At 59.3% G+C, this 27091-nt stretch overlaps 1 protein-coding gene across 3 annotated transcripts in view; it reads right to left on the bottom strand.

Moving 5' to 3' along the window:
- Positions 1 to 21511: 21511 nt before the first annotated feature.
- Positions 21512 to 27091, bottom strand: part of GLIS1 (GLIS family zinc finger 1) — a 229510-nt gene continuing 223930 nt past the window's right edge. For 2 of the 3 annotated variants that reach the window (XM_054721433.1, XM_008139288.3), the window contains 3 exons: positions 24840 to 25018; positions 24112 to 24279; positions 21512 to 21733 (listed from right to left, as the gene is read on the bottom strand). In XM_054721433.1, coding sequence (XP_054577408.1) covers positions 21576 to 21733; positions 24112 to 24279; positions 24840 to 25018 — 505 coding nt within the window. In that variant the 3' untranslated portion in view covers positions 21512 to 21575. The remainder of the gene's footprint in view (positions 21734 to 24111; positions 24280 to 24839; positions 25019 to 27091) is intronic. The other variant, XM_054721434.1, reaches the window with a different exon arrangement.

Below are 27091 nucleotides of genomic sequence, written 5' to 3'. Positions count from 1 at the left end.
CTCCAGACATTTGCCTCCTGAAACCACTGCCCGCTGCACCGGCCACAGCACACAGAGCCTCCGGAGCGAGCGCTCAAGTAGGCGTCAAGGCGATCAGCGAGGGGCTCCTAGGGCCGGAGCCTCCGCCACGGCCTGGGCTCAGCACAGCCCCGCTGCCAGCTGGACTGACAGGGGCCGGCTCCTGTGGCCAGCGCGGAGCACGGTGTGTCTAAGGGACCAAAGGCTGCAGAGAGAAGCCCTCCCGATGGAGCTTCTCTGGATCCTCGGGAAAAAACATACCTCTCTGGGCCTAGGGCAGGGGATGAGTTTCTCTCTCTGCAGCCCTGAGGTTTCTTAAAGCCCCTTCCACTTCTGGACGCCGTGGCCTTTGTGGGCCTGGGCCTGGGCCTCTCTTACTGGGAGCTGCTCAGAAGCCCAAGAAAGAGCCATGGCCTCTTCTCCTGGGAAACACCACCTGTCAGTGCACAGAGTAGGGCACCGGGGATGTCATGGTCCATGTGCGGAGGTGAAGGCCCACAGCTGTGGTTCTTTACTTCCTGGAGCTCCCCACATGGTGAGCGCTTTCCACAAATTCTCTCTGCGAATGCTCATAATGACCGCCCAGGCAGGCACCATAGGCTCCCATCTCACAGATGGCAAGACTGAGGCCTACAGAGGTTAGGTTCTTGTGCTTGGGATACTATCTATGAGTGGTAGAGCTGGGATTAAATCCAGGTTCCACCCGACTCCAGAGCTAAGTTCCTAACCACATTGTGCTCTCCTGCTTCTCAGGGTGGGGAGTTGTGGGCCTTGGGGAAGTTGCAGTCCCCCAGGATTTGCTGCCCGACTGCCGTCCACCCAGCCCAGCCAGGGTGGACAGGCCAAGTATAAAGAACAGCCTATCTAGCTCATGTTTTACACAAGGAATGAAACTTATTTTTTTTTTTAATTTCCAAACCCTTTCATTTTGTTTTGAAAATAAACAAAGCATGAAGTCGATTTTTAAAAAAATGAGTATTACCATAATAGTTTTTTAAATTTAAATCTAAGCCCTCTCACAAGGTAGATTGGAACTTTATCGATTACAATGCTTTTAATTCAAATGGAACCTAGGAGATAGTTTTGATCTTTACTGAGCTAGTTTCTTTTTAGGCTCATTTCTTCCTCTTTCTCCAGACCTTTGTTTTAAAATAATTAATTGTGAATAAAGTAATGCATGGAAATGATGACAATTTAAAAGGATCAACCCCCCCGTTACCCATTCTCATTTCTCTCCTTGGAGAGGTCCCCCACTTTTGTGTCTCCTTCCAGAGATGATTCGTACAAGCTCAACGTGTTTAACTCATCTTTAATTTTGAGGTAATTATAGATTCACATGAGGTTGTAAGAAATGATACAGAGAAATCTCATGTGCCTTTACTCAGTTTCCCCTAATGGTACCATCGTGCAAACTATAGTGCAGTATCACAACCAAAACGTCGGCACTGACATGGCCCATCCACTTATTCAGATGCAGTTTCACATTTTGCATTTGAGACCATTTTTGTGTAAGATGGGAAGTTTAGGTTAAGGTTCATTTTTTTGCCTCTGGATGTGCAATTGCCGCAGCACCCAGGTTGAAAGGCTATGCTCCCCCTATTGAATTGTTTTTGCGCCTTTGTAAAAAAAAAAAAAAAAAAATTCTCTATTTTTTAGTTTTTTAATCTGTTCCATTGACCTGTTCTTTGAACACACACACACACACACACACACACACACACACACACACGGTAGCATATGATCCACACTGTTCTGCGCGTTTCTGTTTTCATTAACACCAGACCAGGGTTCCGAGCATCTCGGTGCCATGAACCTCTTCGTCAACCTGGGCAAGGCGGTGCCCTGGCCTCAGAGCAGTGCTGTAAGCCGATAAAGCACAACACATAAGGCGACAGAGGGAACGAATTACGTTTAACGTATTTGTCAAAACAGAGGGCCGCATTTGTGGGTCAGGAATCGTGTGCGTCTCCACGAACACAGAGAATAACGAGAGCACTCTTAATAGTCTCACGGCCGCGATGCCATTGATGAGTTGCGGTACTTGCAACAACCGTCAAGCGATACGAGAAAACCCGTGGTTTTATCGTGACCAAGCCCCTGCCGGTGCTGCTGGGTTGGCAGGAGACACTGAACTGTAGTGGGAGGTTAGTGAGAATCGAGGTGTGCTTTTTCCCCCGGCCACGTTCACGAGCCTGCATTCCCTGCAGGGCTCCAGGACTCGAGCCGGGAGAGCCTCGTCTCCTCCTCACGCGTGTTCACTGCTGTCTCGGATCCACCTTTACTTACTTAACCAGGGCCCCCCTAAGAGACTGTTAGGTTGTCTCCCATCTTTTGCTATGTCTGCTAGTTTGATTTTTAAAACATTTCTCCTGCTCAGATTTTCTTCTCAAGCAGGGCCACCAAGCTGGGCCCTCTGCGCTCAGAGACGCCCTTGGGTGGCAATACACACCCAGCCCAGCTGCGGAGGGCGCTTCACGGAGCGGGCTCCAGCCCCAGCGCTCCCTCCTTCGGGGCTGTCCACCCTCCATCACGACACCCTTTGGCCCTGCCCCCAGGCCCAGGCTGGGGATTCCAAGCCAGCCCTGGTGAGCGAGTCGCAGGCGGGCGGGGCAGGGTCCCCGAGCTGTGCAGCATCCTGGGAGCAGATGTACAGCTTCCCGGTGCCTTTGTGCTACATTTTATTAGCAGCAGATTGCAAGATGCTAACATTCTATCATGTCAGCTCTTGCATTTGAGCTAGCACAGGCATTGGCCTGTCAGTAATTAGCTGCTGGGTGGTGTCTTTTCTTCATCCCCCCCCCCCCTTTTTTAATTGGAATCAGAACATCCTTTTTCTTTCTTCCTTCCTTTCTTCTTGCTGGTAGACGCAGTCCATGGAGCACTCTGTGGACTTGGCTGTTTTTCCACATTCATGGGCAATTAATTTCCAGCCATAATCCCGTTACCCAGCAAACACGGCGCTGCCGCCCACCATCCTCAGCGTCGGCTGGAGCAGCGGCTCCCCCTGCTCTGCGCTTGGGAAAGGAAGAGAGGATGACACCCCATTCCCAAGGGGGTGAGACATACCTGGTTTTGAAACGCTGGCCATTTCAATGGTTGGTCTATAATCAAGTCCGTGTTTTTCTAACATCTGGCTTTTGTATTTGTTTTTCCAATTTGGAGTGATTTTTTTTTTACCACCACCGGCTGTTAACACCCGTCGGGGGATGTCAGCCACCCGCTGCAGCATCAGCAGCGGCCCTGCTCTGTCCTCAGTCAATAAGCAGCTGTTCGGGACGAACATGGGCCGGGCCACATGCTGGCTCCCGGATATTACCCTCCCACATCCGGCCTGGGCGTCCTGTACCTCCTTCTGAGCCCTCCTCCCACTGAAGCCTTCTGGGCCCACTGCTCTAGGCCAGTCCCAGCTCCCAGGCTGGCCTTTCGCAGCCCGCAGTCCAGCGGACCCTCGCCTATCTCCGCCTCTTTGTCTCCATCACCGGCGCTTCCTCAGGTGCCTCAGGCCCTGTTCCTGCTGTTCTCTGCCTCCCCTGCGCCTGCCCTCACCCAGGCCTCACCAGCACCTCCGTGGAGCCTGGCCTTGCTCTTCTCTGATGCCAGGTGTGCCACACAAGGACCCCTCCAAGACGTGCTGCACTTGCTTGTCTTTTCTGTGGTTCATCGCAAGTAAGGACAGCGTCCGACTTCCCCTCTGAAGTCACCTGATGTGACCTCATGGCCAAACCCAGTGGTCAGTCCTCTGCTCCTTGGTCTCTCTAGACTCCTGGCCACCCCTCTCTCCTGGTTCCTGCCGCACACCTTTCTCCATCCCCTGCTGCTCTCCCCCTTCCCTGCCTGCCTCTGGGCCCGGGGCTCCCCAGGGGGCCTGGACTCTTCTTTCCTCCTGTCAGTGAGCTAGTTGCTCCTCTAGGTCCGTAACTGGCACTCCGTGTGGCAGGCAGGAAGGGCGAGCCGGGCTCTGGGCTTCTGTCACACACGCCTGGACGGAGGCAACACCCTGGCTGCACGCCTCCGAGGTGGACGGGCAGGGAGGTCTCCGGCAGGAAGGTTCAGGGTTTCAATGAGAGGCTCTTTCCTCGGAGGTGACAGGGCTGAGGAACCAACGAGAGACACGGAGGCACTCGGAGACCAGCGGGAGCCATGGCCACCCCGGGACGGAAGGGGCAGGGGAGAAGGTGGCTCCCGGGGCCCAGAGGGAGCTGGAGCTTCGGAGGAGGGCTGGCCAGGCAGGGGGTGCAGTCCTGAGGGATTAGAACTGCAGCCGAAACGATCACTCAGGAGGAAAAGGGGTAGAAATGGCCCGACCCTGCTCCCCCGCCCCCTGCCCTCTGATCTCCTGCTAGTGCTTTGCATTGGCCAAGCCCAACAGGAAGCCGGAGGGCAAAGGAGCCCGGGTGTGCAATTCACCGCACTCGGGCTGGGCCCCGGGCACAGAGGGCACAGAGAATAGGTTTCGAGGGGCAAAGAGAGTCACTGGTCCCACTCAGTGCCACTCAGTCTCCTCGCCCTTGTCTCAGGGCAAGAGACTCATCTCCAAAGTGGGGGAAGGAACACAGAGCCCGCGGTCCGGTCAGGGAGCCATCTCACTTCAGTCCTGCTCCCCCCCCCCCCGCCCCCCGGGCCTCCACCAGGACACCAGGGGACGCAGGAGCGGGAGGAAGTTACTCGCCCTCAGAGGCAGATCAGGCTGCGATAACCATGGCCGGCGGCCGTAGCTGACCGAGAGGCGGAGAGGAGAGCGAGGAGAGCGATCACCCTTGCTCCCGTTCCCAGCTCTCACTCCGCGTCCCCCCACTCTCTGAGGCCTCGGCTGCTGGAGTTCTGTCCCTGGGGGGGGGGGGGGTGGCCCAACTCTTCACCCTCACTGGGCCCAAGTCCTTGGACGCCCTCTTTGTTGCCTGCTGCATTCCCCCCCCCCCCCCCGCGACGGCATTAGAGGACAGGTGGCCCGTGGGGACCGGGTCACTCCAGGTCAGCGCGGCAGCTCTGACTGTCAGGTCCGAGCGAGGAGCTCCACGTGGCCAAGCAGAGTCTCGGCTGCATTTCGGGGGGAGCCCGTGAGAAACAGCCCCTCCTCGGCTTCTGCGGGGATGTGGGCTCCTCGGGAAGTGCTCTCTGGGGAAACCAGTAAGGGAGGGGGAGCCGGACAGGGAGGGGAGAGGAGTGGGGCACTCTGGCCTTGCTGATTCGGGCAGCCCTCAGCCCGGGTCCCAGCCTGCGGGGCTCTGCCCTGTGCTCAGGTCCTGAAGTTGTCTGGCCTGGAGGCAGAGACCGGGGCCTCGCCCGTCCCCCTCAGTCCCTGGCTGAGGGCCGCCCAGACACGGTGCCCAGCGGCTGCGGCTGCTGAGCCTCTGGGCCCGGCTCCGGGCCCGGGGATGGTCTCTGCCTCAGATGCTCCTTTGGAAGCAAAACCACACCAAGCCCAGGGGGTGCCCAAACCTGGAGAAAGGAACCAAGGGCATCGGGCGGAGCTCCGCGGGAGCTGGGATGTGAGAACGGGGAACAGTCCCCGTAAGCCGTGGTTCAGGTGTGAGAGGGGTGAGCCGGGTGAAGGCTGTGCGACTCTGCACCGAGAGCCACTGACTGTGCGTGTGGAGGGGGCGACCGCACGGCACGTGAACTGCGTCTCCTAAGGCTTCCACATGAAAACGCGAGTGGGCACCCTCCTGGGGACGAACTGAGGCGCATACCCATCCTGTGGCTCCGGCCCCGTCTCACAGGGAGCTAGTTCCCGCTGGCGCTGTCACCAGACCCTCAGCGGCCATGCACCCCCTCCTGCTAGCAGCTCAGGCAGGCTCACGGCCACACTTCTCTCCCTATTGATTGCGTTCCTGGGTTGGGGCGCTCTGGTGAGGCGTGCCGTGGGCATGGGTACGGCATTCTGAATGGCCACAGATGGTGGCACTGACACAGTATCCAGCAGAGAAGGCAAATCTGCACCAGATTCCACGAGGATTAATTTGTAAGTCCTCCGCGATGGGAGACATCCAATGCAATCAACTTGCCACCACGTGGTTGCAGGGAAGTGGTGCCATTTGGGTGCCATTGGGCATGCGTTACCGGCAGTCCAGGCACGCAGCAGCAGCCGGAGCCAGCTCAGCTTTGTGAGGGGGACGCGCGTTGCTGAGCTTATGAGAAGTCTCTACTCCTGCTGTTACGGACCGAATGGTCGCCCGCCCCATAAACTCAGGTGCTGAAGTCCTAACACCCAGTGTGGCTGCATTTGCAGGCAGGGCCTCTAAGGAAGTAATGAGGGTGAAATGAAGTCATAGTTGTGGGGCCCTGGTCCAACAGGATTCGTGTCTTTATAAGAAGAAACGCCAGAGAGCTCCCACCCTCTTGCTCTGCGTGCACACAGAGGTCCTGTGAGCAGACAGCCAGGCGGAGCCACCCCGCGCCCAGGGAGGCCTCCGGACACCACCTTGCTGGCGCCTGGATCGCGGACTTCCCAGCCTCCAGAGCGGTGGATAATACGTTTCCGTTGTTTAAGCCACACAGCCTGTGGTATTTTGTTATGGCAGCCTGAGCAGACTCACACACCCGTTGTCACAGCCACTTTTTACTTATATTTTTTCAAGTATTTATTAGAAAGTCTTCACACAGGGTACATGCAGAGGGCTTCTATTTTCTTTTTCCCCTCTTTTTTTTTTTTTAATCTTCATTGTTGAAAGTATTACATAGATCCCCTTTTCTCTCCCATTGACCCCTCAGAGCCTGCCCGCCCCCTGCCCGGCCTCCGCCCCCTGCACAGTGGCTCTTTAAATGAGCCGTTGAGCAAGGGTAGGCTTATCTGGGAGAGAGGAACTGACGTCCACAGGATGGGTCATCTCGCCCCTCGTTCCTGACACCCTCTGATGTGCGTTTACAGGGCACACGGCCTGTTGTGAGAGGTCCAGCGCACCCCTCCCTCCTTATCACCAGTTTCCAACCCCGTCTTTCCCAGCCCCTGAGCAGCCAGCCCTCCATAAACCCCGCCCGTGAATCGGTGCAGATGCACACCTCGGGCGGGCGGTCTCTCCCCCACGGCCGTGGCATCAGGGACCCGGGGAGGTTCTGCCCATGGGAGGGTCTGCTTGTAGCACCGCCTTCCAGGGCCGCCCGAGTGGGGCTGCAGCTCAGCCTCCATCACTCCTGGCTGGTGCTGGCACCCCTCCACACCTATTCGTAAACCAGCGTTCCTGGGGCACTGGCGAGGCTGCCAGTCAGGGATGGGCGCCAAGACAGACAGGGCTCTGCATTTGGTCCGGACGATGGTGCCAGCTGCCCTGGCCCACGGCCCGATGGCCCAGCAGCCCCACAGCAGCTAGTGTCAGCAGCAGACTGGGGTGGGCTGTGGGGTTTTGCTAAGTGGTCCATGGGAATTCCCCCAGAAGAAATGGCAAAGCGGCAGCGGGCTCCATAGGCGTCCGAGCCGTGTTCATAGGGTCTGCACCCGCCCCTGGGCCTGCCCCGCCCCGTTCTGGGCTGCGCACCCGGCCTGGTGCGTGGGGGGAACGAGGACCCCAGTGTGCTCGCCTTCTATGGCTGCTTAACAAGGTGGCTACACGGGGAGGGGCTGAGACCGCAGTCTCTGCAGGTGGGACCCTGGGTAACTGCATGCTCAGCGGCTCGCCAGGCTGCACCCCCAGCTGTGGTGTTTGCAGCCTCCAAAATCCACACAGGCCCCCTCAGCCCCGTGCCTCTTATTTAGAGGCAGTTTGTACAGGGAGTAGCCACCTGTCTCCTTTTAGAGGAGATTTTCCCAGTTCTGTCTCCTGCCCTCTGGTCTCCGACTGGAATTCAGAGAGCGAAGGAGCCGGAGATGCTATCCGCAGGGCGCAGCCCCTCAGACACGGAGCAGCAGGAGAGGGATCTGCGTGTGAGAGGCCAAGGGACTCCCCAGCCCCAAACTCCCACTGACATGGCAAGCCGGAGCTCTCCAGTTTATCAGCCTCTGCTGACCCTGCAGCCCACGCTGCCTCCTGCCCGGGGAGGGCAGTGGTCTTCTCACTGGGCACCTTACCCCCCTCCTCCCCACCTGCATTCGCCATAAACAGCTAGGATGATCCTTACAAAATATGAACCCAGCCAAAACCGGTTTGGCTCAGTGGATAGAGCGTCGGCCTGCGGACTGAAAGGTCCCAGGTTCGATTCCGGTCAAGGGCATGTACCTTGGTTGCGGGCACATCCCCAGTGGAGGGTGTGCAGGAGGCAGCTGATGTTTCTCTCTCATGGATGTTTCTAACTATCTCTCTCCCTTTCTCTCTGTAAAAAATCAATAAAATATATTTTTAAAAAAAAAGAGAAAAAAAAAATGAACCCAACCACTCCCCGGCCCGAGCCCGGTAGTGGCTCCATTGCTCTTCCAGTAAAACCTCGACCCCTTGGCCGGGTCTCTGAGGTCTGGATGAAGGGGCCGCCCCCCAAGATGGCACAGGAGACGAATTCAACGTTGGCCGTGCATGCCCACTTTCGTTTGCTTGTTTGTGTTTTAGTAATGTGATAAGCCCCCATGAAGCCATCGCTCCAGACCAAGGCCAGGCCCTTGATGGTTTCCTATATCCAGCCATCCGGTCCCACTTCTCTCTCACTCCCCCCCCCCCCCCCCCCCCCCGCCATCAGCACCCTCAATCCTGGTGCCTCGTTCCCTCGCTTTCCTTTATTTATTCCATTACACCCACATGTGCTTCTAAATGCTCTTTAAAAGTTATTTTAGGCTGTGGTCTTTGGGCTAACTTTTTCCACTGAATTTTACTTGCTCACCCGTGTTGTGAGCGGCTGTGACCCATTTGTTTTACCTGCGGTGTGCCGGTCCCACATGGCACGCCAGGTTTCTCGCACTCTCCCTCCCGCTGGCACTCGGCGTGTGGTCCTGACTGTGGCACCAGGTGCTGCAGACATCACTCCCCAGGCCCTGTGGCCCACCCCTCCCACTCTTCCCCCCACTCACCACACGCCAGCCACGCTCATCCCTGCCCCGGGGCCTTTGCACCTGCTGCTTCCCCTTCCTGGAATGCTTTTGCTGGTCTGGCTCTTCTTCATCACTCTGGCTTTGGTCCACTGTCACTGCCTCAGGTCCCTGCCCTGCCCACCTGGGTCCGTAGCCCTCCCCTCCCAGAAACTGTGCCCACGAGCCCAGGGTCTTCCTGGGGGGATGAGGGCGGGGCTCCAGTGGATGTGGCTGGGGCACCGGGCACAGGGGTGGGGTGAGAGACGGGCCAGGGAGCTAAGTGAACGCAGATGGAAGAAGGCCTCGAACGCCCTGCCAGTGAGGCTGTGTGAACCCCGTCCTTCCGTGTGCTGGGTCCAGTGCCCCAAAAGTGCCTAGTGCAGCCGGGGTGCTCCCCCAGGCCTCCGAGGGACAGCTGCCGTATATGCCTGAATATGAGGCAAGGGGGTTTCCCCCCAAATTTATCCCTCAGAAAATGGGTTGCTTCATTTTGAGTCTTCTCATAGTTCTACATTTTACGGGGCACTTGTTCAATTACTGTATCTTGAAAACAAAGTTCTGGTTGGGGATTTCATGTCAGACTAAAACCGCCTCTGGTATTTGGGGCACTTTTGAAGGTTACCTTACACGCGGGGGAAGAGTCACCAGGCCGAAGGGTGTGACCTGGCAATCGCGAGGGCTGCCCGGGGTGACACGGCCAGCCGTGCTGTTTCCTTGGGAGGGTGGGGGGCTGCAAGGCTCAGTGGCCCATCTCCCTGTTCTTCAGAGGGGGAAACTGAGGCCTGGGGAGGAAGGGACTTGCTCAGGTGCAGGGCCAGGCCTCAGTGCAGTCCCTGCTCCTGGAGCTGCAGAATTTCCCCAGGCAGTGTGAGTGGAGGACAGCATGATGGGCACAGAGGACACGCACCCTGCTTTCTTGGCTTTGAAGGCAGGAATGATGTTACGGGGGAAGCACCCAGCTTCCCCGCTAATCAGCTGTGTGACCTTGGGCAAGTCACCTCCCCTCTCTGAGCCTCAGTTTTCTCCTCTGCCGAGTGGATGCAGAGTAGTGGCCTGTCCTAGGATGGGGTGAGGCTCCAGATTCTGCAGAGCGGGAGGGGGTCATTCCTTGGAGAGTGGGAGCCGTGGGTGTGAGGGGTGCGGTAGGGGTGGGGGTGGAGTTGGAACCCGTGGAGACGAGGCTGGGCCTCTCTCCAGTGGCCCACGCAGCAGGGGGTGTGAGCCTGCTCAGGGTGCCCGCAGTGCCCAGGAGGGCAGGGCTGGGCGGCTGTGCCGCTGTCCTCAGCCCTCGGCCCAGCAGGTCCAATGACTCTCACCACGGGAACATGTGTTGGCCTTGGATGTCTTGTAAAACTCACAATTTGTTCAAAAGAACAAACAGCATGAAAGGGGATGCAGAGCCTTCATCCAGGGCTTTTTTCTTTTTTGGGGGGGAGGGGGGGGGGGGGAGGGCGGGAGTTGCTCAGAGGCTGGTTTCCATTTAAACCAGATTTGCAGGCGCCGTTTTCAGCTCTGGGAAGCCCTGGCTGGTACAGGCCGTGTGCTCGGCTCTGGCCTTGGATGAAGGACACAGGCCTTGCTTTTTCCGTCTGTGAAACGGGGACAATAGCATTACTCTAGGCCAGTGGTCGGCAAACTCACCAGTCAACAGAGCCAAATATCCACAGGACAACGATTGAAATTTCTTTTGAGAGCTGAAAACCGACTTCTGCGCATGGGCCACGAAGTTTCAATCACACTGTACGTGCACGCCCGCACGTGGTATTTTGTGGAAGAGCCACACTCAAGGGGCCAAAGAGCCGCGTGTGGCTCGCGAGCCGCAGTTTGCCGACCACGGCTCTATGCACTGTGGGATGAGTACAGGCAAAGTGCTCAGAACAGCACCCAGAAAGGCGAGCGCTTACTCGTATAGGAGACCGACGTGTATGCACTTCATGGCGCCCGGAGGGTCACGCTGGGACAGAGGAAGCCTGGGGCCTGGGAACCTGGGAGGCCTCTGGCCAGATTGAAGAGCCAGAGTTCCCTGGAGGAGAGGACACCGGATTCCCGATCTAAACGGAGGACAGGTTACACAGAGTATCCCAGGGGCACGCAGGTGTCTGTCCCCTTCCTCCACCCAGGACAGCCCCCTGTAGCCTGTCAGGACCACCCCCCCCCCCCCCCCCCCCCATTTCGACAGCAGGCAGGCCAAGTGCAGGTGGGGAAAGCTGAAGGGATGGCCACTAGGGGGCGCCAGGACCCAAGCCAACAAGATGCTCTGAGCAGAGTGTTCCCTCGTCTTGTCACTGGAAGGGACTCCTAGCGGCAAGGAGAACTGGACGTTTCTCAGGAAGAACTGGAGGCTTATCCTGTCCCTGAGAGGAGGCGGGGGGCCCAGCGCGACCCCAGTTCTGCCCGATTCTGGGTAAGTCTCTTCCAGTGCTTTCTGGGCCAGCTTCCCATTGGTCAGGAGTGGTGGGTGTGGGACACAGGAAGGTGGAGCCCCAGGAGAGGCCCCGGGTGCCTGAGCCTCCGCACCCCCACCCTGCAGTGATCTGGCCTGCCACCCGCCCGCTGCCCGCTGCTCACGAGGGGCCTCCCTGCTCTTTAGGCTTTGACGTTGGCGGAGGATGTGTCCACGCTGGTCTAACCTCTCCGCCCTCTGGGGAGTCTGGTGTGGACACCGAGCACAGGGCCCTGGATGCTCTGAGGCCCACAGCAGGGGCGCTGAGCTCTGGGTCTTCGGGCAGGGTCTTGGGCTCTGTTTCTTCCCTGTTTGCCGTGTCTCAGGGAGGCAGGCGCCCCTGGGGTCAGGGCCAGGGGCGTGTACACTCATCAGCCCCCAGAGGACTGCCAAGCTGGAGGAAGGGCCCTGAGCCCAGACAAAGCCCTGGAGCCCGGGCTGCAGAGCTTGGAGGGCCTGGGGTGGGGTGGGGTCTGCATTGTACCAGTTGCCCCACGTGGCTTCTGAGTAAGGGCCCTCAGAGACCTCTCGGGAGGCTCAGTAGCCTGTGCGGGGGCACCGGCGGGACGGGCCCTAAGCCCAGCATTAGCCGACGCCGCTCCAGGTGGGGCCCTCTGTGCAACCCCTCCCAGCCCAGCTGAGACTCACAGCCGAGCGGGGAGATGCCCTCGCACAGCAGACGATGCGGGGAGCTGTGCCAGTGCCGGGGCCTGCAAAGCTGAAGGAAGCGTGTTCCACACAGAGGGCACAGCACGGACACAGGCCTGGAGCAAGAGCGTACTGGGAAAGAACGGGGTCTGGGGGGAGGGGAGGGCATGGTGGGAGGAGGGGCAGAGCTCTGACATGGACTTTAAACTGGGGTGGGGGAGCTCGGATGTCTTAATTGCCCTTGTACTTGAAAGTCTCCCACCAGCCTGGGGGCTCCCTTGTTGATTTACGGCGCTAACCCTCCCCCAGTAGAGGCTCTGGCGCCCCCAAAACGTTACACCTTAGTGCTGAGCTGCCCCACTGGCGTGCAGGTGGGAGGGGGCCGTGGCGTGGGATGGGTGGGAGCTAAGGTTGCAAAAGTAGGAGGTGGGGGTGATGGGGAAGGGGGAGGGGTGGGCAGGGAGCAGCTGATTTGTTTTAGAGCAAGAGGCTCCGGGCTGTGTTCTGAACTCCAGCATCAAAGGCGGCGTGGAGCCGTGAAGGTGAAATATTATGGAAGTTGTCTCCTCTGCTTTGTGGCCTGGGAGTTCGTGGTCACTGCGAAGAATTCCCCCCCCCCGCCCCCCCATTTCTCTCTCTTTGAAAGTAAAGCTTGTGGGTCACATAAATACAAATCATGGTCATACGTTTCTTCTGAACTCATCTCGCTTTGCCAGCCATGACTGAAGCGGACCGGGCTTTCTTCAGGCTGTCCTTCCAGCAGCCGCGGGGCGAGCGGCTCAGCTCTGAGACCCGCGTGGGGACATCCCGTTCCTGCCTTTCCTGTGGCCGCTGCTGCCGTCCCCGCACCGAGAAGGCGGCGTGGAGGGCGCCGCCCTGTCCTGACGCGGCCACGCCAGCAGCCGCTTAAACTCACGGAGCACCCGTGCCCTCACCTGCCGAAGGGGTTACACCTACCGCTCACTCATTTTTTATTTTCCTCAAAGAAATGCCAACATTGTTTCAAACAGTCCACCAGTATGCTGCGGGCTGAGAGCCACCAGGAACAGCCCCAGAGGGCCTCTCCGCAGCCCCGTCGCAGGCCGCTGTCCGGAGGCGCTGTTTCTTCTGTACTCGCGCCCACGCTTCAGGACGAACGGGAACGGCCGCTGCCGCGCCGCCCTGTGACATCCTTCCTCCCGGCTTCCCTCCTGTGTTCCCACCACGCCACTGGTCCCCAAACTCTTAGGAGTTAACCGTCATGCATTTTCATTCAGTGGATATTCTGGACTCGTATGATCACAACCATGTAAATGTTGACTAGTCCCAACGCTATACTCTGATTTTCCTTTTCTCATACGTTTACCACTGGCTGGGGTTAATAATTGCCTCGTTCCTCGTTTGTCTAGTTTTCTATGTTCCCATTGCTAATGCTTCCCACACCCTTCCGATGGCCACAGGCACCACCTCTCTGTGTCTCTGTGTCTCTGTGTCACTGTCCACACTGCCGAGCGCGCCAGAGGCCCGGGCCAGCCCGGCTCCCTCCAGGCCGGCCGCACAGCCGTCCGCCTGGCCTCTGAGTGACCTCTCCTGCTCGGGGTCCTTGTTGGCTAATGGGATGTCGTTAGTCCTTCTGGTTGGTGGAGCTCATCCCCCAGCAACTTCCTGAAAAATACTGCGCAGGAAGTACTTCTTTTTCTGTAGTTCTGGCATGTCTGAAAATCTCTGTTCTATATTCACTCTTGATTAATAGCTTAGCTGGGCACGGAATCCCAGGTTGAAAATTGTTTTCATTCGGAGTTTTAAGACTTTGGCTGTGCACCTGTTTGTCCTCCTGTGCTGCTCTGAGAAGTTCCATGCCACTTCGATCCATATCTTCTCCTCTTCCTCCTCCTCCCTCCTTGGGGAGGGTCTTCGGTTCATCCTTACACTGGGCACTCAGTGAGCCCTGTCGAGCTGGAGGCTTACATCCTTCTGTTTTGTAAACTTTTCTTACACTATTTCTCTGATAACTTCCTTCATTTACAGTAAAACCTCAATATAACGGACTAATTCAGGTGAGGGGGGTGTTGGTTGAAGTCCAAAGTCCGCTATATAATAAAGTTTTCCGAATGCACATCTTAAAAAATTGACAATTAGCTTTTACTAATTGTTTTAACAATTAGTTTTTACCTGTTTTTACTTACGTAGGCAAGTTTGTGTAACTAACATTGAGTATGTCTGAAAAGTTTAATTTCAAAGAGAAGTTTTCTATGTATATTGCAGCAATTTTAAATTTATACTAAGTCTAGTAAGTGCATGCACTCACCAGTCACTCCATGTAAATAAATGCACACGCTGGGGCGTGGCTTAACGCACGTGGGAACATGGGCCAGCACGCGTTAAAACTGCTGCAGAAAGTCACGCCACGAGAGGACAGAACCCGTCACCACGCACCAGTTACCGCTCTCGATTCGGGGCGGTCACGTGCCAATTAGCCAAACGTTGTTTCCGAGTGGTGACCCTGGATGTAAACGTGCAGACTGTCCTTGTGGATGTGTAAAACTTACGTAGATGAAATTACTGCAATGTTTTTTTCTAACATGTGGCCTACTCACTAAAATTTGTTTAAAAATAACAGTGAATTAATAACCAAAAAGAAGCTGCTAATTATAAGCAACTCTTGGTTAAAAGCATTTTCGAAGTACCAGGGTGTTAATGTTCACATACGACACACAGACCAAAAATTCTGTCCAGTAAATACTAAGTCCGTCAAATCAAGGCCTGCCAAATCGAGGGCTTGCTGGATTCCGCTTCTGGAACTTTTGTCAGATACGCTGACGCCCAGGATGGAGCCTCAATCCGTAGTTATCGTTCCGTGTTCTCTCCTCCCCTCGGGTTGCTCTCTGAGAGGGCTCCTTGCCGTTACACCCACACCTGTCACAGCTGGTTATCTTGGCCTGTTTCCGTTTCACTCAGCTGCCTGCCTGCCTGTTTCCTCCAGGTGTTTTCTGTTTGTTCCTGATGGTCCTTCCCGGCACTAAGACCCAGTGGGAAGCTGTGTACCTGGCGGTCGGGGGCATGACCTGTTGACTGTGGCTTTGCCTGGGTGACCTGGTAGCAAGTCCCCTTTTGCGGGGAGGCTCCCAATGCCTATTTCCAGAGGCCTGTTGCTGAGGCGGCTCTCGGTGCTCGGTGCTGTGGGGCCCAGCTGCTCGGGGCCTCCGAGTCAGATCCCTCTGGTTCTGTGTCTGGAGAAGATGCCATCAGCTCCTAGTCTCCTGGGAGGGGTCAGGGAGAGGGAGAGGAGGACTAGTTGTCTGTGGGTGGGGAAAGGGGTACCAGGGCCTCTGCCAGCCCCCACACTGGCTTTCCACCAGCCCCTTCTTTCTGAGCCACTCCCCGCCCTCACCTTCCCTAACATCTGGCGCCTGAGTCCCGAGCATTTCTGGGGCTCCGTGGCAGACCCTGCTCACATCTGGCAATGCGCCCTCCACAGACACGGAGCCACTTCCGCCCGCCAGGTCAGCCCCCTCTCCCACGGCTCCTCTCCTGTTCGCACGGTCATTTTCAGTTCTGTCCTGTCACCTTAATGGAGTTTCAGGAGGAGATGAGGTCAGTGCTTATGTCTGGTCTCTCTCTCCCCTTTCAGTTAGACTTTGCTCGCATCAGGCGATCTGGGGGAGCCAAGGAAACATCATCCTCATTACAACAGCGAATACCCGGCCTCGCTCCGTCCCAAGAGCCCTGCTATGCACGTGGCAATGCGTCACTCTCCTAGGATTCTTACTACCCCGCACGTGGCAATGCCCATCCTTCCCGGCCATGCCTTTCTGTTAACTTGAGGAGGGCTGGGGGTTTTTGTTTGTTTTAAATAGGATTCTTACTACCCCGCTGTGAGGGCAGACACAGATGGGGAACTGGGCTCAGATCTGGGGTGACTTGCCCAAGGTCACCCATCAAGACCATCCAAATTCCTCAGCCCTGGGTGGTCCTGGCCCTGAGCTCTCGGCCTCCCTCCCCACCCTGCCCACTCGCTGCCTGGGGTTGAACTGCCTCGGGGCTCCGCTCACCGATGCTCCAGGACCCATCAGCCCTGTCTGCAGGAACACCTCTCCATGGGGTTTCTTGGTGGTGTCTCTAGACACCGAGTTACTTTGGTTTGTACAGAAGGTTTGCTTCAGCCTGGGCCCGAGATTGCCCATCCTTCCCGGCCATGCCTTTCTGTTAACTTGAGGAGGGCTGGGGGTTTTTGTTTGTTTTAAATAATTGGTGCCTAGCCTGTTAGTTTCCTTTGTCTGAGGTGAGAAAGCTGGCCCAGCAAGGGACAGGGTTGCATACCGATGAAGGACCAGGGCCAGAGGGAGAAATAACAGATTAGCCATTTGGTGCTGCAGCCGACAGTCACTGAGCCTGCACGGACTCTGTCCCCGGAAGGACAGAGGCAGCAACAGCCTCTCCATTGTTCAAAGCGAGGCTTTCCTGAGCACCTGAGCTCCCGGCACCCCCCCCCCCCCCCGCCCCCCGCCCCGCCCCTGCACCGGCAGCTCCCGCAGCTCCCTCGCCCTGTCCTGGCCCTCGTTCTGCGCAGGTTCTTGCCTCTGGCAAACTGACCCACAGAGAGAAGCCTTTATTAAACCCCAGTGGTGTCCCAGGCCCTGCGCTGGGCACTGAGGACACGGCCACCAACACGGCCCCTGCTGTGACCAGGCATCACAGCAGCGGTGAACCCGGGCCTCAGACTTGCTGGGCTGAGCTCCTGTGCCATCCCGGCTGCCAGGCCAGCGAGACAGCCCAGGCTGGCCACACCGGGAGTGTGTCAGTTCACATTTCAAACATACACAAGTACAGAGACCAGCACGACCAACCCCAAGGAGAGTATAATGGACCCATCCTCCAGTGCCAGCATTTCCACGTCCAGGTGAGGCCTCTTCCCATCCCTCTGCACACCTCCCCCCGCCCCCCGGCTCCCCCTCCAAATCACGTGAAGCTGGCTGGCTGCTCCAGGTGCCTGCTCTGCCCTGGAAATCACCCACTGGACCCAAGTCCAGTACCGGGCCCTGTGCTCCCTGTGCTCTCTGGCCCTGCGGGGGCTCAGGCAGACACCCCCCCTCCAGCCCCCCAAACAGAACACATCTCCTTGGTGCAAAGCCGGCTCAGGGCGGCCTGGCGGCCCTGTCCTCACGGGCCTCTGGGCCTCTCGCTGGCCCTCCTGCAGGGTTGCGTTGCACCAACACTCCCCCCGCCCCCTCTCCCCCCCCCCCCCCCCCAGGAATAAACGGAAGAGCGGGGCTCTGCAGCCGCAGGGCTGACAGGGCCGGCAATTCCTTCCCGGTTGTGTTCCACTTGCATTTCCTCCCAGAGACAGGATCACTCAGAACCTATAAATCCCTGGCAGGGCTGGGGCCCAGGCGAGTATATACACCGGGACTCGTAAAAACATAACGGTCCCCTCTGGACGGAGGGGGAGAGGGGCGTGAGCCAGAACTCCTGCGTCCAGCCTTGGTCCTGTCGTGCAGACCCGCAGGGCGTGGCGGGCACTGCACCCGGCTGCCCTGGACTCCAGCTCCGCCCTGACGCTCTGGGTGGCTTCGGGCGAGTCACCTCTCTGGGCCTCCGGTCCTCCCTCTGCAGTGGGTGATGGCACTTACCTGGCAGGCGCAACATCACACACGTCTGTAGGAGTCGTCAGCATGGGCGGCAGAGGGACCGACAGAACGCACCGAGTGTGGCCAGGCGCCCGGGGGCCGGGTTCTCCACTCCGGTCACTGCCCTGCCCTTACCTGTCCTGTCTCGTTTGGAAACCAGGGTCGGGTGGGGTGACCAGCTCACAGTATTTGCGGGGCCCGCTCTGCACGAGGTGCTGTGCAGACCACCCGTGTCTCCTTGCTCCTCTCTCTCCTGCTCCACGGAGGTATTTAACAAACAGGTGTTGAGCGCCTGCTGCGTGCAGTCAGCAGTGAGGACAGATCAGGACCTGCCTTCACGGGTGTACGTCCCAACTGTTCCCTCCACAGCAGGGGGCGGGAGGGGGCGTCCTCAGGCGTGAATCTGCCGTGCACCCCCACGGCCCCCTTGCCTGGCACCCCATTCTCCATGGGCTTCCGCACCTGTGACGTGAGAGGGGTGGCCTCCGTGGGCCCTCTCAGCCCCCACGTGGGTCAGGGTGGAGGAGGGAGTGAACACAAGGGCCAGAGGGAGAGAGACCGGGGAGGCGGAGGGAGTTCCCGGAGGGCAGACCCAGGTGTGGGGAGTCCCTGTGCCCCGGGCCCGGCCACGAAGGGCAGAAGCAGAGTCCTAACCCCCGTTCACCCTGAGACCCGGGCAGGTGGAACTCAGGGGTGGAGGGGTGGCCCCAAGGCCTCTCCCACCAGCACTTCTAGGGCTCCCCCTCAGCCCTCGCTGCCCCCGCTACATGACCCCTCTGGGCCACAGAGAATTAGGGAGGCCGAGCAAGGAGGCAGCAGAGAGGAGAGGAAGGGGAGAAAAAGATGTCCTTCTCTTGATCAGACCTTGCAGTTTGAAGAGGGCGAGAGAGAGAGAGAGAGAGAGAGAGAGAGAGAGAGAGAGAGAGAGAGAGAAAGCGGAGGGAAAGGAGACAACAGGAATGAACTGGGAGGGTGGAGAGAGGGAGGAAGGAGAGAACTGGGAGGGAGGGGGAGGGACAAAGGGCAGCAGCAGAGAAATGTGAGACAGAGGCAGGGAGAGTTCAAGACACAGAGACCTGCAGGGGACGAGGGGGCCCAGTGAGGGAAGGCAGAGAGGGACAGGGAGACGGAAGGAGGGATGGGGAAGACAGGGAAATGGGGACAGAGACAGGCAGTGGGGAGACGGCCCCTCTCAGCCTGGAGTGGACTAGGCTGGGCTGAGGGCCACCTGGAGAGGCGGGCTTGGAAGGGCGGCATAGTCACCTGGTCGGCCTGGGCACTGACCCTGCTCCTGGGCCCCCTGGGGAGACCCCGGGCAGACTCAGCTCCATTGCCCTACAGGCCCTGCAGGACCCCAGCCTTGGCCAACTCCCAGGAACTCACCAGGGGAAATGCCCACCCCACCCCCCCCGGCTGACCCCCAGCCCTCTCAGCAAGGCCTCCTGCCGACTAGGAGCAGCAGTCACCGTGCCCCTGACAGTATGGCTCCTGCTGCCGGGCCCCTGGCAGTGGCCAGGGCTCGGGAGGGCTGCGGGTTCTCTAAATAACGGACGAAGAAAGCCCTGGCTGGGATGGAGCGGTCCCGTCTCAGGGGTCCTACCCCAGGGGCCCGGCCGCTGCTGAGCTCGCCTTGCTCTAGGAGGGAGACCCGTGGGCATCAGAGCGTCAGGGCAGGGGCCCAGAGTGAGCCGAGAGGAGGAGTGAGGTGAGACCCCAGCAGGGGAGGGGCACAGTCACGTTCAGGGGGCAGATGGAGCGACGCTGGGGCTGGTTGAGCCCTGCGCGTGCCGGGCTCCAGGCGCCGCCTCCATCTCCAGCTCGCCCGGCTGCATTTCCCCGGCCTCTTTGTTTCTCTCTGCCTTTGTCTCCTTTTCTCCTTTTCTCTGAAATTAAATGGGATCCAACTGCTGGCTCCCTGTGTGTTCTGCTCCTGGCTCAGCCCTTTTCATTATTACTAGAAATATGTCCTCATTGTACAGCTTAATTCTGCTTATCTGGAGTGGATTAAGTGCTTACAATGACATGCAGCACTGAATCCTGAGCATCCCTGTTAAAGGAATTTTGCCACAACCTAATTAGTTCCATAAAACCAGTGGGGGGTGGAATGGGGGGAGACCGAGGGGGGGGGACACAAAGGAGCCTGGGGGGTGGGAGTCAGGAGCCCTGGGTCCTCACCCCAGAGGTTGGTGTTCTGAGCGACATTGGGTTAGTCCCGCCCTGAGGGGTTTGCATGGGGCTGGGAGGGGAGGCTGAGGCGGGGAGGGGAGGTGGGAACCAGGTGGCCCCCAGTCTTCAAGGGGCAGGCAGTGCAGTGGGTAAGAGTGCAGGCTCTGGAGCCGGAGGCTGGGGTCCGAATCCCAGCCCTACCACTAGGGGCTGTGCCTTAGTTTCCCTGTCTCTGCACCTGTAAAATGGGGGGCCTGTCAGGCCCTGTGACTGGGACCACTGACGAGGGTGAAATGAAGGGACCACGTGCGACCGTGTGAACAGGGTGTCAGGAGACGGCCTCCCCGAGAGGGGGCTGTGCAGAAAGGCCGCCCGGGAGCCGTACTTCTTCCCCTGCGTCCACGCTCAGCTCCTCCTTGGCTGCAGCCAGCCAGGAGCAGAGGGAAGGTGGGCCCTGACACAGCCAGGGAGGCACATGCACGGGGCGAGCAGGAGGCGAGAGCTGAGCTGTGTGAAGCGGGCAGGACTGGCAGAGCCGCACCCCACGGCGAGGAGCCGCACGGCCTCCCGGCCACCCGGTCCTGTCACCACATGGCGGGTGGCCTTTCTGGACCTCGGGCCCCTCTCTATAAAGAAAGGGTTGCCTAGATCTTTCCATCTCACCTTGCCTCCCTAACCCAGCAGGTGTTACCAAGAGGGAGGGGATCGAAAGCCCTTCCCAGGGCTGTCAGGAGCTCGGGGCAGGGCCCGGCGCACAGTAGGTGCTCAGTCATGTGGGCTCCCTTGCCTGGTTGCACTCCAGCAGCTGCGAGGCAGGAATCTTCCTGGAGGAATTTTTCCTACCAGGTGACCCTCAGGGTGCTGTGGGGAGGCGGGCACTGTCCAGGGTGCTGCACCGGCCTGGTGGGGGGCCTGCTCCGTGCTGGACCAGGGGGAGGGAGGCAGGCAGGGAAGGCGGCAGCCCCAGGGGAGCCCTGCTGCCCTCAGAGCTGGCCTCCTCCCCTCCCTCCCTGGCCCGCCTGCAGGGCCCGGCCTCTGCCCCTGCCTTTGGAGGCTGTCTGGGCTCAGGACTGCCCTGCCCTGCCTGCCTGGCTCACCCAAAGCCACACCGGAATTGGAGAAGTCTGTGCAGGAAGCAAAGGTGCGGGTCAGACGGATCTGGGTTCCAGTTTCAGTCCCAGCCGTGGGCCTCCTGCCCGCCAATGGGGAGAAGCCTGCCTTTCAGTGAGGCCTGAGACTAGTGCGGGCGTCTGTAAGGCTCACAGCACGTTGAGGGGCCACGCGACTCATCCCCACCATCGCCACGGGGCACCCAGGGCCCCAGGGGTCTCCTGTGGCCTCCCGAGCCCCACACCTGCTGCACTATACACACCTGGGCCGTTCTCCTGCTCCAGCCTCTGGGCTGAGCCACCCAAGCAGAGCCAGGCCCCAAGTCTCATTTCCAGTTTTTAATGTTTTTCTTGTAAAACCAAAAATATAAAACTGGCAGGAGAATGGAAAACAAGTCCTGTACACTCTATATACACGAGGTCTGTGATTTAAAGCCATCGGGGAGGGAAAAGGAAGACACGGTCAGGGACCAGCACAGGCCGCGGACCCTGCCAGCGCCTCTGAGCACCGGCCAGCGCTGGGCGCCTCGGACCGGCACCCTCATGCGCAGAGAGCTTCGGTCTGGCGGCTCAGGCTGGGTGCTCGGAGGGTGGGGACACACACCGGTGGGCAGGCAGCATCTGTGGTGGAGGGTGGCCGGGTGGGCGGGCCTTCCTCAGCTGTCGGTGTAGAGGGAGGGAATGTGACTAAGGCAGGGGTCAAAGGCCCCGTTGGGGAAGAAGCTGCAGTCCTCGGGGCCGCTGGACACGACGTCTTCCGGTGGCTGTGGCGGCAGCGCCGTGGGGCACGGGGCCTCGGCCAGGGCCTCGTAGCCTGTGTGGGCACAGGGTCTGGCTGGAGAACTCGGGGTGCTGCCTTGTCATCTTTTCCCAGCTCCCAGACCCCAGCCTCCTGCCTAGGGTCCCTCATCTCCGTGTCCCCTGAGTAGGGCCTGATCTGAGCCCTCTGCCCGCCCAGGTAGGGTGGGGGCGGGGTGGGGGGAGGCGCCCTAGGCCTTGTATTCCCAATGGGCCCAGGGCAGCTGGGGGAGATAGGCACAGGCTGGCTTGGGGATTTCTCACCCAGTGCTGGGCTGTGGGGCAGAATGTGGGGGTGGGGGTGAGGGGCGCAGGAGGGGGGTATCACAGCTCTTGCTGCAGGGGCTGGTCCCCTCCTGGCAGAAGGACCCCAGCCCACCCCATCGTTTCAGGTTCCTCCACCGGACACAGGAACCCACAGAAGGGACCAGCACCCACTGGCACCTGCTCTGGGCTCGGTGAAGTGTTATCCCTCCAGCTTCACAGCAGTCCTGGGGGATGAGACTCACTATCCCATTGCAGAGCTGAAGAGGTGCCCAGAGGGCAAGACACTTGCCCAAGTTCGGTGGCAGAGGTGGGCTGTGGACCCAGGGCCATCTGGCTCCAAGACAGCTGGCTCTTCCCTCGGACATGCTGCCTCCCGGGAAGGCCCTCAACATGGGAGGGGTCTGGAGAGGTCGCCTTATCCAGTCCCTGCCTGCCCTAAGGACTCTGTGCCTGGGCTGTTGTCATGAACGTTTGTAGCCTAAGACAGGTGGGCCTCAGTCTTCCCATCTGTGCAATGGGTTCAGGCTGAACTATTCCTGAGGCCCCAGGGTGCCACCTTGTTCAACCTTGCATGTCTATGCCCAGCTTGGCAGAGGAGATGTGGGCAGGGTCGGGAATGGGCGCTGGAAACTAGGCTGCCACTCAGATAGCAGGGGCCAGGGGAGGCGAAAGAATCCCCTCCCTTGCTGTGGGGGCATGGACGCTGCCTCTCGGCCACTCAGAACTCTAGGCCTGGCTGCTAACCAAGGAATCCCACCTTGGGCTGGTGGGGGGCTGGTGGAGGATGGTCAGTGAGAACTAGCAGAGCTGTGGCCAGCGGCCAGTGCCTAATCACATATCAATCCACATGGGTGCAAACATGGCACACACACACCCTGTGACTGGGTACACATCAGCCTACAGCATGTATGTAACATGTGTCCACCCCCAGAGGTACTTACACCATATGTGAACACAGTCTATGCACACAGATGGAGTTATGGGATGGAGAACACACATGTGTATGCATGGATGGGGGTCACATGATGGGCACACAGGTGTGTGCACACAGATGGGGATTAACATCAGCACAATCATGATGTGAGCACGTGTGTGCACACATGAGCACGTGTCCTGCAAGTTCCTTACACACTCATGGGGCTCACACTGCCTAGAACCTACCCATGTCAGCTCCATGTGCATATGCACACAACCGGGTTCCACAGATACATAAAGAGTAAGACATATGCAGACATGGGAGCATGCGTGTGGATGGAAAACACGGGCCCACAGCTTTGTGTATGCTCTTCTGTGGCCTTGGTGCTTGTCCCTATGACTATGCCTACATGCCCAGCTGCACACGCCCGCTGCCCAAGGGGCCTCTGGGACAAGGTCTCAGGCTCCCCTCTGTCTTGGGATCCCCACATCCTGCCCAGGCCTTGTAGCTTCCAGCCGGACCTGGGCCCTGGGGCTGATCTGGGTGGGGCTTGGCTTGGAGAACTCAGGGAGGGCCCAGCCCCACCATCTGTGCCCCTGCTCTGACCAGGACTGGCCCGGCTGGTCTGAGCCTGACTCTGCCTTGGGCTCCCACCGCCCCGCCCTCTCCCTAGGCCTCTCCACCCCAGCCAAGGGCATTACCTGGGGGAGGCCCAGGGCCCTGAAGGGACACGTGCAGCACAAGAGCAAGCATGACCCCAGGCTCTGTCCCTTCCTAGCAGTGAGGCCCCTCTGGGCCTCTGTTTCCTCATCGGTTAAACGGATCAGGGTTTGTCTCATTCCCTGCTGGTTCTCCAGGGCCTACAACGGTGCCCCCCACACATAGTAGGTGTACAGTAAACATTCAAAGGGAACATCAATTAGACTGTGAGCTCGTCTGATTCTTCTGTGTCTTCAGAAACCTGCCAGAGTCCAGACACGAATGAGCCGTGTGAGGCTGTGGAGGAACTGACTTTGGGTCGGGCAGGGTGCACGTCCCCATTCTGTGGGGTCCTGGGACCTCGCTAAGCTTCAATTTCCCCTCTGCAAAGCGGGGATGACTCTGCCTCAGGGGGCTGTCCCAAGGCTGTGGGACGATGGGCATAAAGCACCCAGCACAGGGCCGGGCCTTGGTGGGCGTTCGGGGAAGGGAGCCATGCAGGAGGGGCTTACCTGTGGCAGGTAAGGGTGCACTGAGGCCGTGGTAGCCATTGGGCCGCAGGGGGTTGAAACCAGGGGCCTCCCCAGCCAGTGCGTCCCCACTGGCTGCTGGCTCAGCTACCCGGTAGCAGTCGCCATAGGGGAAGCAGTTCTGGATGGAGTGGAAGCTGCCCTGGTACCCTGCAGAGGGAGGCGGCAGGGGCTGCATTAACCAAGGAAAATGCCCCGGTGGGAGGGGAACGTCTCTGCTACGCTGTGTAGCACCCCCCTCGCCCCCCCCCACCCCCGCAATGCTTCCTGAACAGGCATGATGGGTGTGACTCAGAGGGGAGTCCCCGGGGGGAGAGGTGCCAGCTCTGCCCTGCGCCAGAGGGAGGGGCGCCTGGGCCTCCTGTGGCTGCACCTGAGCTGTCGGTGGCTGATGAGTGCTCTGCCTGAGGGGCTGTTGGCCCTTCCCCCTTCTCCTCTGAGATACCCGGTCATCCTGCCCGGATGCTGCTCCCGCTGCTGGGAGAGCCTTATCAATGGAACCGGCTGGTTTTCACCCCTCAGCACAAACTTCCTCCAGGAAGTGCCCCCGCGTCGGCGTGTCGAGTCCCTGACTCTGGCTTCTCCAGTGAGGCCTTCAATGCCTGCTGTCACTCTGTTACCCCCCGGCCTCCCCCAGGTCGGGGTCCCATCCTCTTGGGCACCCAGCAGGAGTCCGTGTGTGGACAGGAGAGGCCGCAGCCGGAGCTTACCTTGGGGGCTGGGCAGAGGCGGGGGTGGAGGGCTCTGGAAGGGCGGGTAGGGTGGCTTGCTGGGGAGCGTGGGGAAGGGCTGGCCGCCCGGAGAACGGCTCTGGGAGGACGGTGGCAGCGGTGGTGGCCCAAGCCCCTTCAGCGGGCTGACCATGGGTGAGAGGAGGCCGGGTCCCAACCTGGAGGAAACAGAGGCAGCTGTGAGCAGGATGGGCTCAGGGGTGGGGCGGCCAGAGGCATGGCCACCGCTGCCTGCTTCCCTCCAGCAATGGTGAGCTCACTAGGTGACCTCTCTACCTGTGACAGTATAGTGAGAGAGAAAGATGTTACTTCTGATGATGTTCAAACTGGAATTAAATTTCAGATCTTATAAGCATTAGAGCCCGAAGGAACCAGTAAAGGGAAACTGCCTTCTGGTGTTTAGGACCCACAGCAAAGAACACGACCTCTGGAGTCGACAGAGCTGTGTTTACAGCCTCCTCGGCTCTCACCGGCCACGCGATTTGGGGCAAGAGGCCTGATGTCTCTGAGCCTTGGTTCCCCGCGTGGCTGCTGTGTCCCCTGCGTGACACACTGCAGCGCGTGACCCAGGGCTCAAGGCCAGCCTCCCCTGCCGGATCCCCACACTGACTGTGCGTGCCGCGCTGGCGTCCGGAGCGTGAGTCCGGGAACAGCCGCCGGGAAAGCCCAGGCCGTGCCTTAGCAGGAGACCACCCCACGGCACTGACAGTCCACTCCCTGCACCTTCGCCTCTCGCCTGTGTCCTCACAGGTCAGAAACCAAGGCTCAGAGAGGTTGCCTGGGTTAGCCCGGCCACACAGCACTGCCGTAGTTATGGTGAGACTAACGTGGACAAAGCAATGCAGGCCACGCACCGGGACGACGGCAGGTACGTTGTTGGCCACTCGGTGAACCATCTCGTTGTGGGACGAGGGGAAGGAGGCCAGCAGGTGGGCCTCGTTGCCCTGCACCGCCGCGCTCCGTGGCCTCGTGCCCGTCCCTGGCATCTCTCCTGGACTCGCTGCTGCCCTGGCCCACCCTCCAGGCGCGAGGCGTTAGTGGGGCAGATCTGTGCCTCTGAGGAAGCAGGACCGTCATGAAACAGGGCAGGGGCTTGGGGAGAGGCCGGTGGGCTCCATGTCTGCAGCTCTGCCGGGTCCTAGCTGCTCCCTTAAGGGGATGCCTCCTGCCATCGCCGCGTCACCGTCCCCCACTGCGCCGCCCCCACTCCGGGGTCTGGGCCCACCACTGCGAGTGCTCTGAGGGCAGCAGCAGGGCGGCCTCCGCACTGCGCCTGGGTCCCCCGCCCAGCATCTGACTCCTGCAGGGACACTTCAGCCTCCTTCTGCTGATGGACTGGATCCTCATCAAGGCCCCAGGAAGGAACTGTCATGGCCGGCAGGTGGGCCCGGTCCCACTGTGCTCCCTAGACTGAGGGTGTGCGCCAGCTGCGTGCCCTCCTAACCGGTTCTCCAGGCTGAGACGGGCCGAGGTGTGGCCGCAGGGTGGGTCCTCCCGCGGGCCTGCTGGGTGGTGCCCGTCTGCCTGATGCTCACCCCAGCCTGGTACCCACACTCCAGCTCTCCCCTGATTTCCTGCTGGCCCCCTCCTGCGGGAGGGCCAGGTCCGGTCCTCTGTCCCGGGTGCTCAGCCCTGGGCCTGGCGGGCAGCAAACAGCTGGTAAACACTAACAAACGCGTTTCTGAATTGCTCAGCCACAAAACCCAGAGATGAACGGCACTGCAGAACTAAGGAGAGCCAGATCTGAAGGGGAACAAACATGCATTTCCCAAGTTTGTGTTTCCTGTCTCACACCTGCCATAAATCCACATTTGCCACCTTCACAGCCAGTGAAATTAAACAGAACGCGGCTCTCTCCGCAGCAGACGCGAAGGCTGAGGTTACGCTGCTCTACCTGAACCCTTTAAAAGGAAAGAGATCATCTGGAGCTCCTCTTCTGAGTCATGCAAATGACTCCTAAATCAAATATTTTTGCTCCAATTGGAACCTATAAAAATTAATATGAAACCTCACTGGCCTGGCAGACGTAGGGCTTCATACCTCGTCCGGGGCCGGGGTAAAATACCACCCTATTCGGCGTCTTCCCTGAGCCAGAATAAATAAATTCGGTCATGAAGTCAGGCCCTCTTAGCGTATTTCTGAGTGAATCAGATAATTCTGTCAGGCCCTTTAAACGTCCCAGCAAACCACCGGGGAGCCGCGAGGGGCCTTCCCTGTTGACTTTGGCAGGA

This window comes from Eptesicus fuscus, chromosome 9 (genome assembly GCF_027574615.1).
Source record: "Eptesicus fuscus isolate TK198812 chromosome 9, DD_ASM_mEF_20220401, whole genome shotgun sequence".
Lineage (NCBI taxonomy): Eukaryota > Metazoa > Chordata > Mammalia > Chiroptera > Vespertilionidae > Eptesicus > Eptesicus fuscus.
This window is presented reverse-complemented; position numbering and strand designations above follow the sequence as displayed.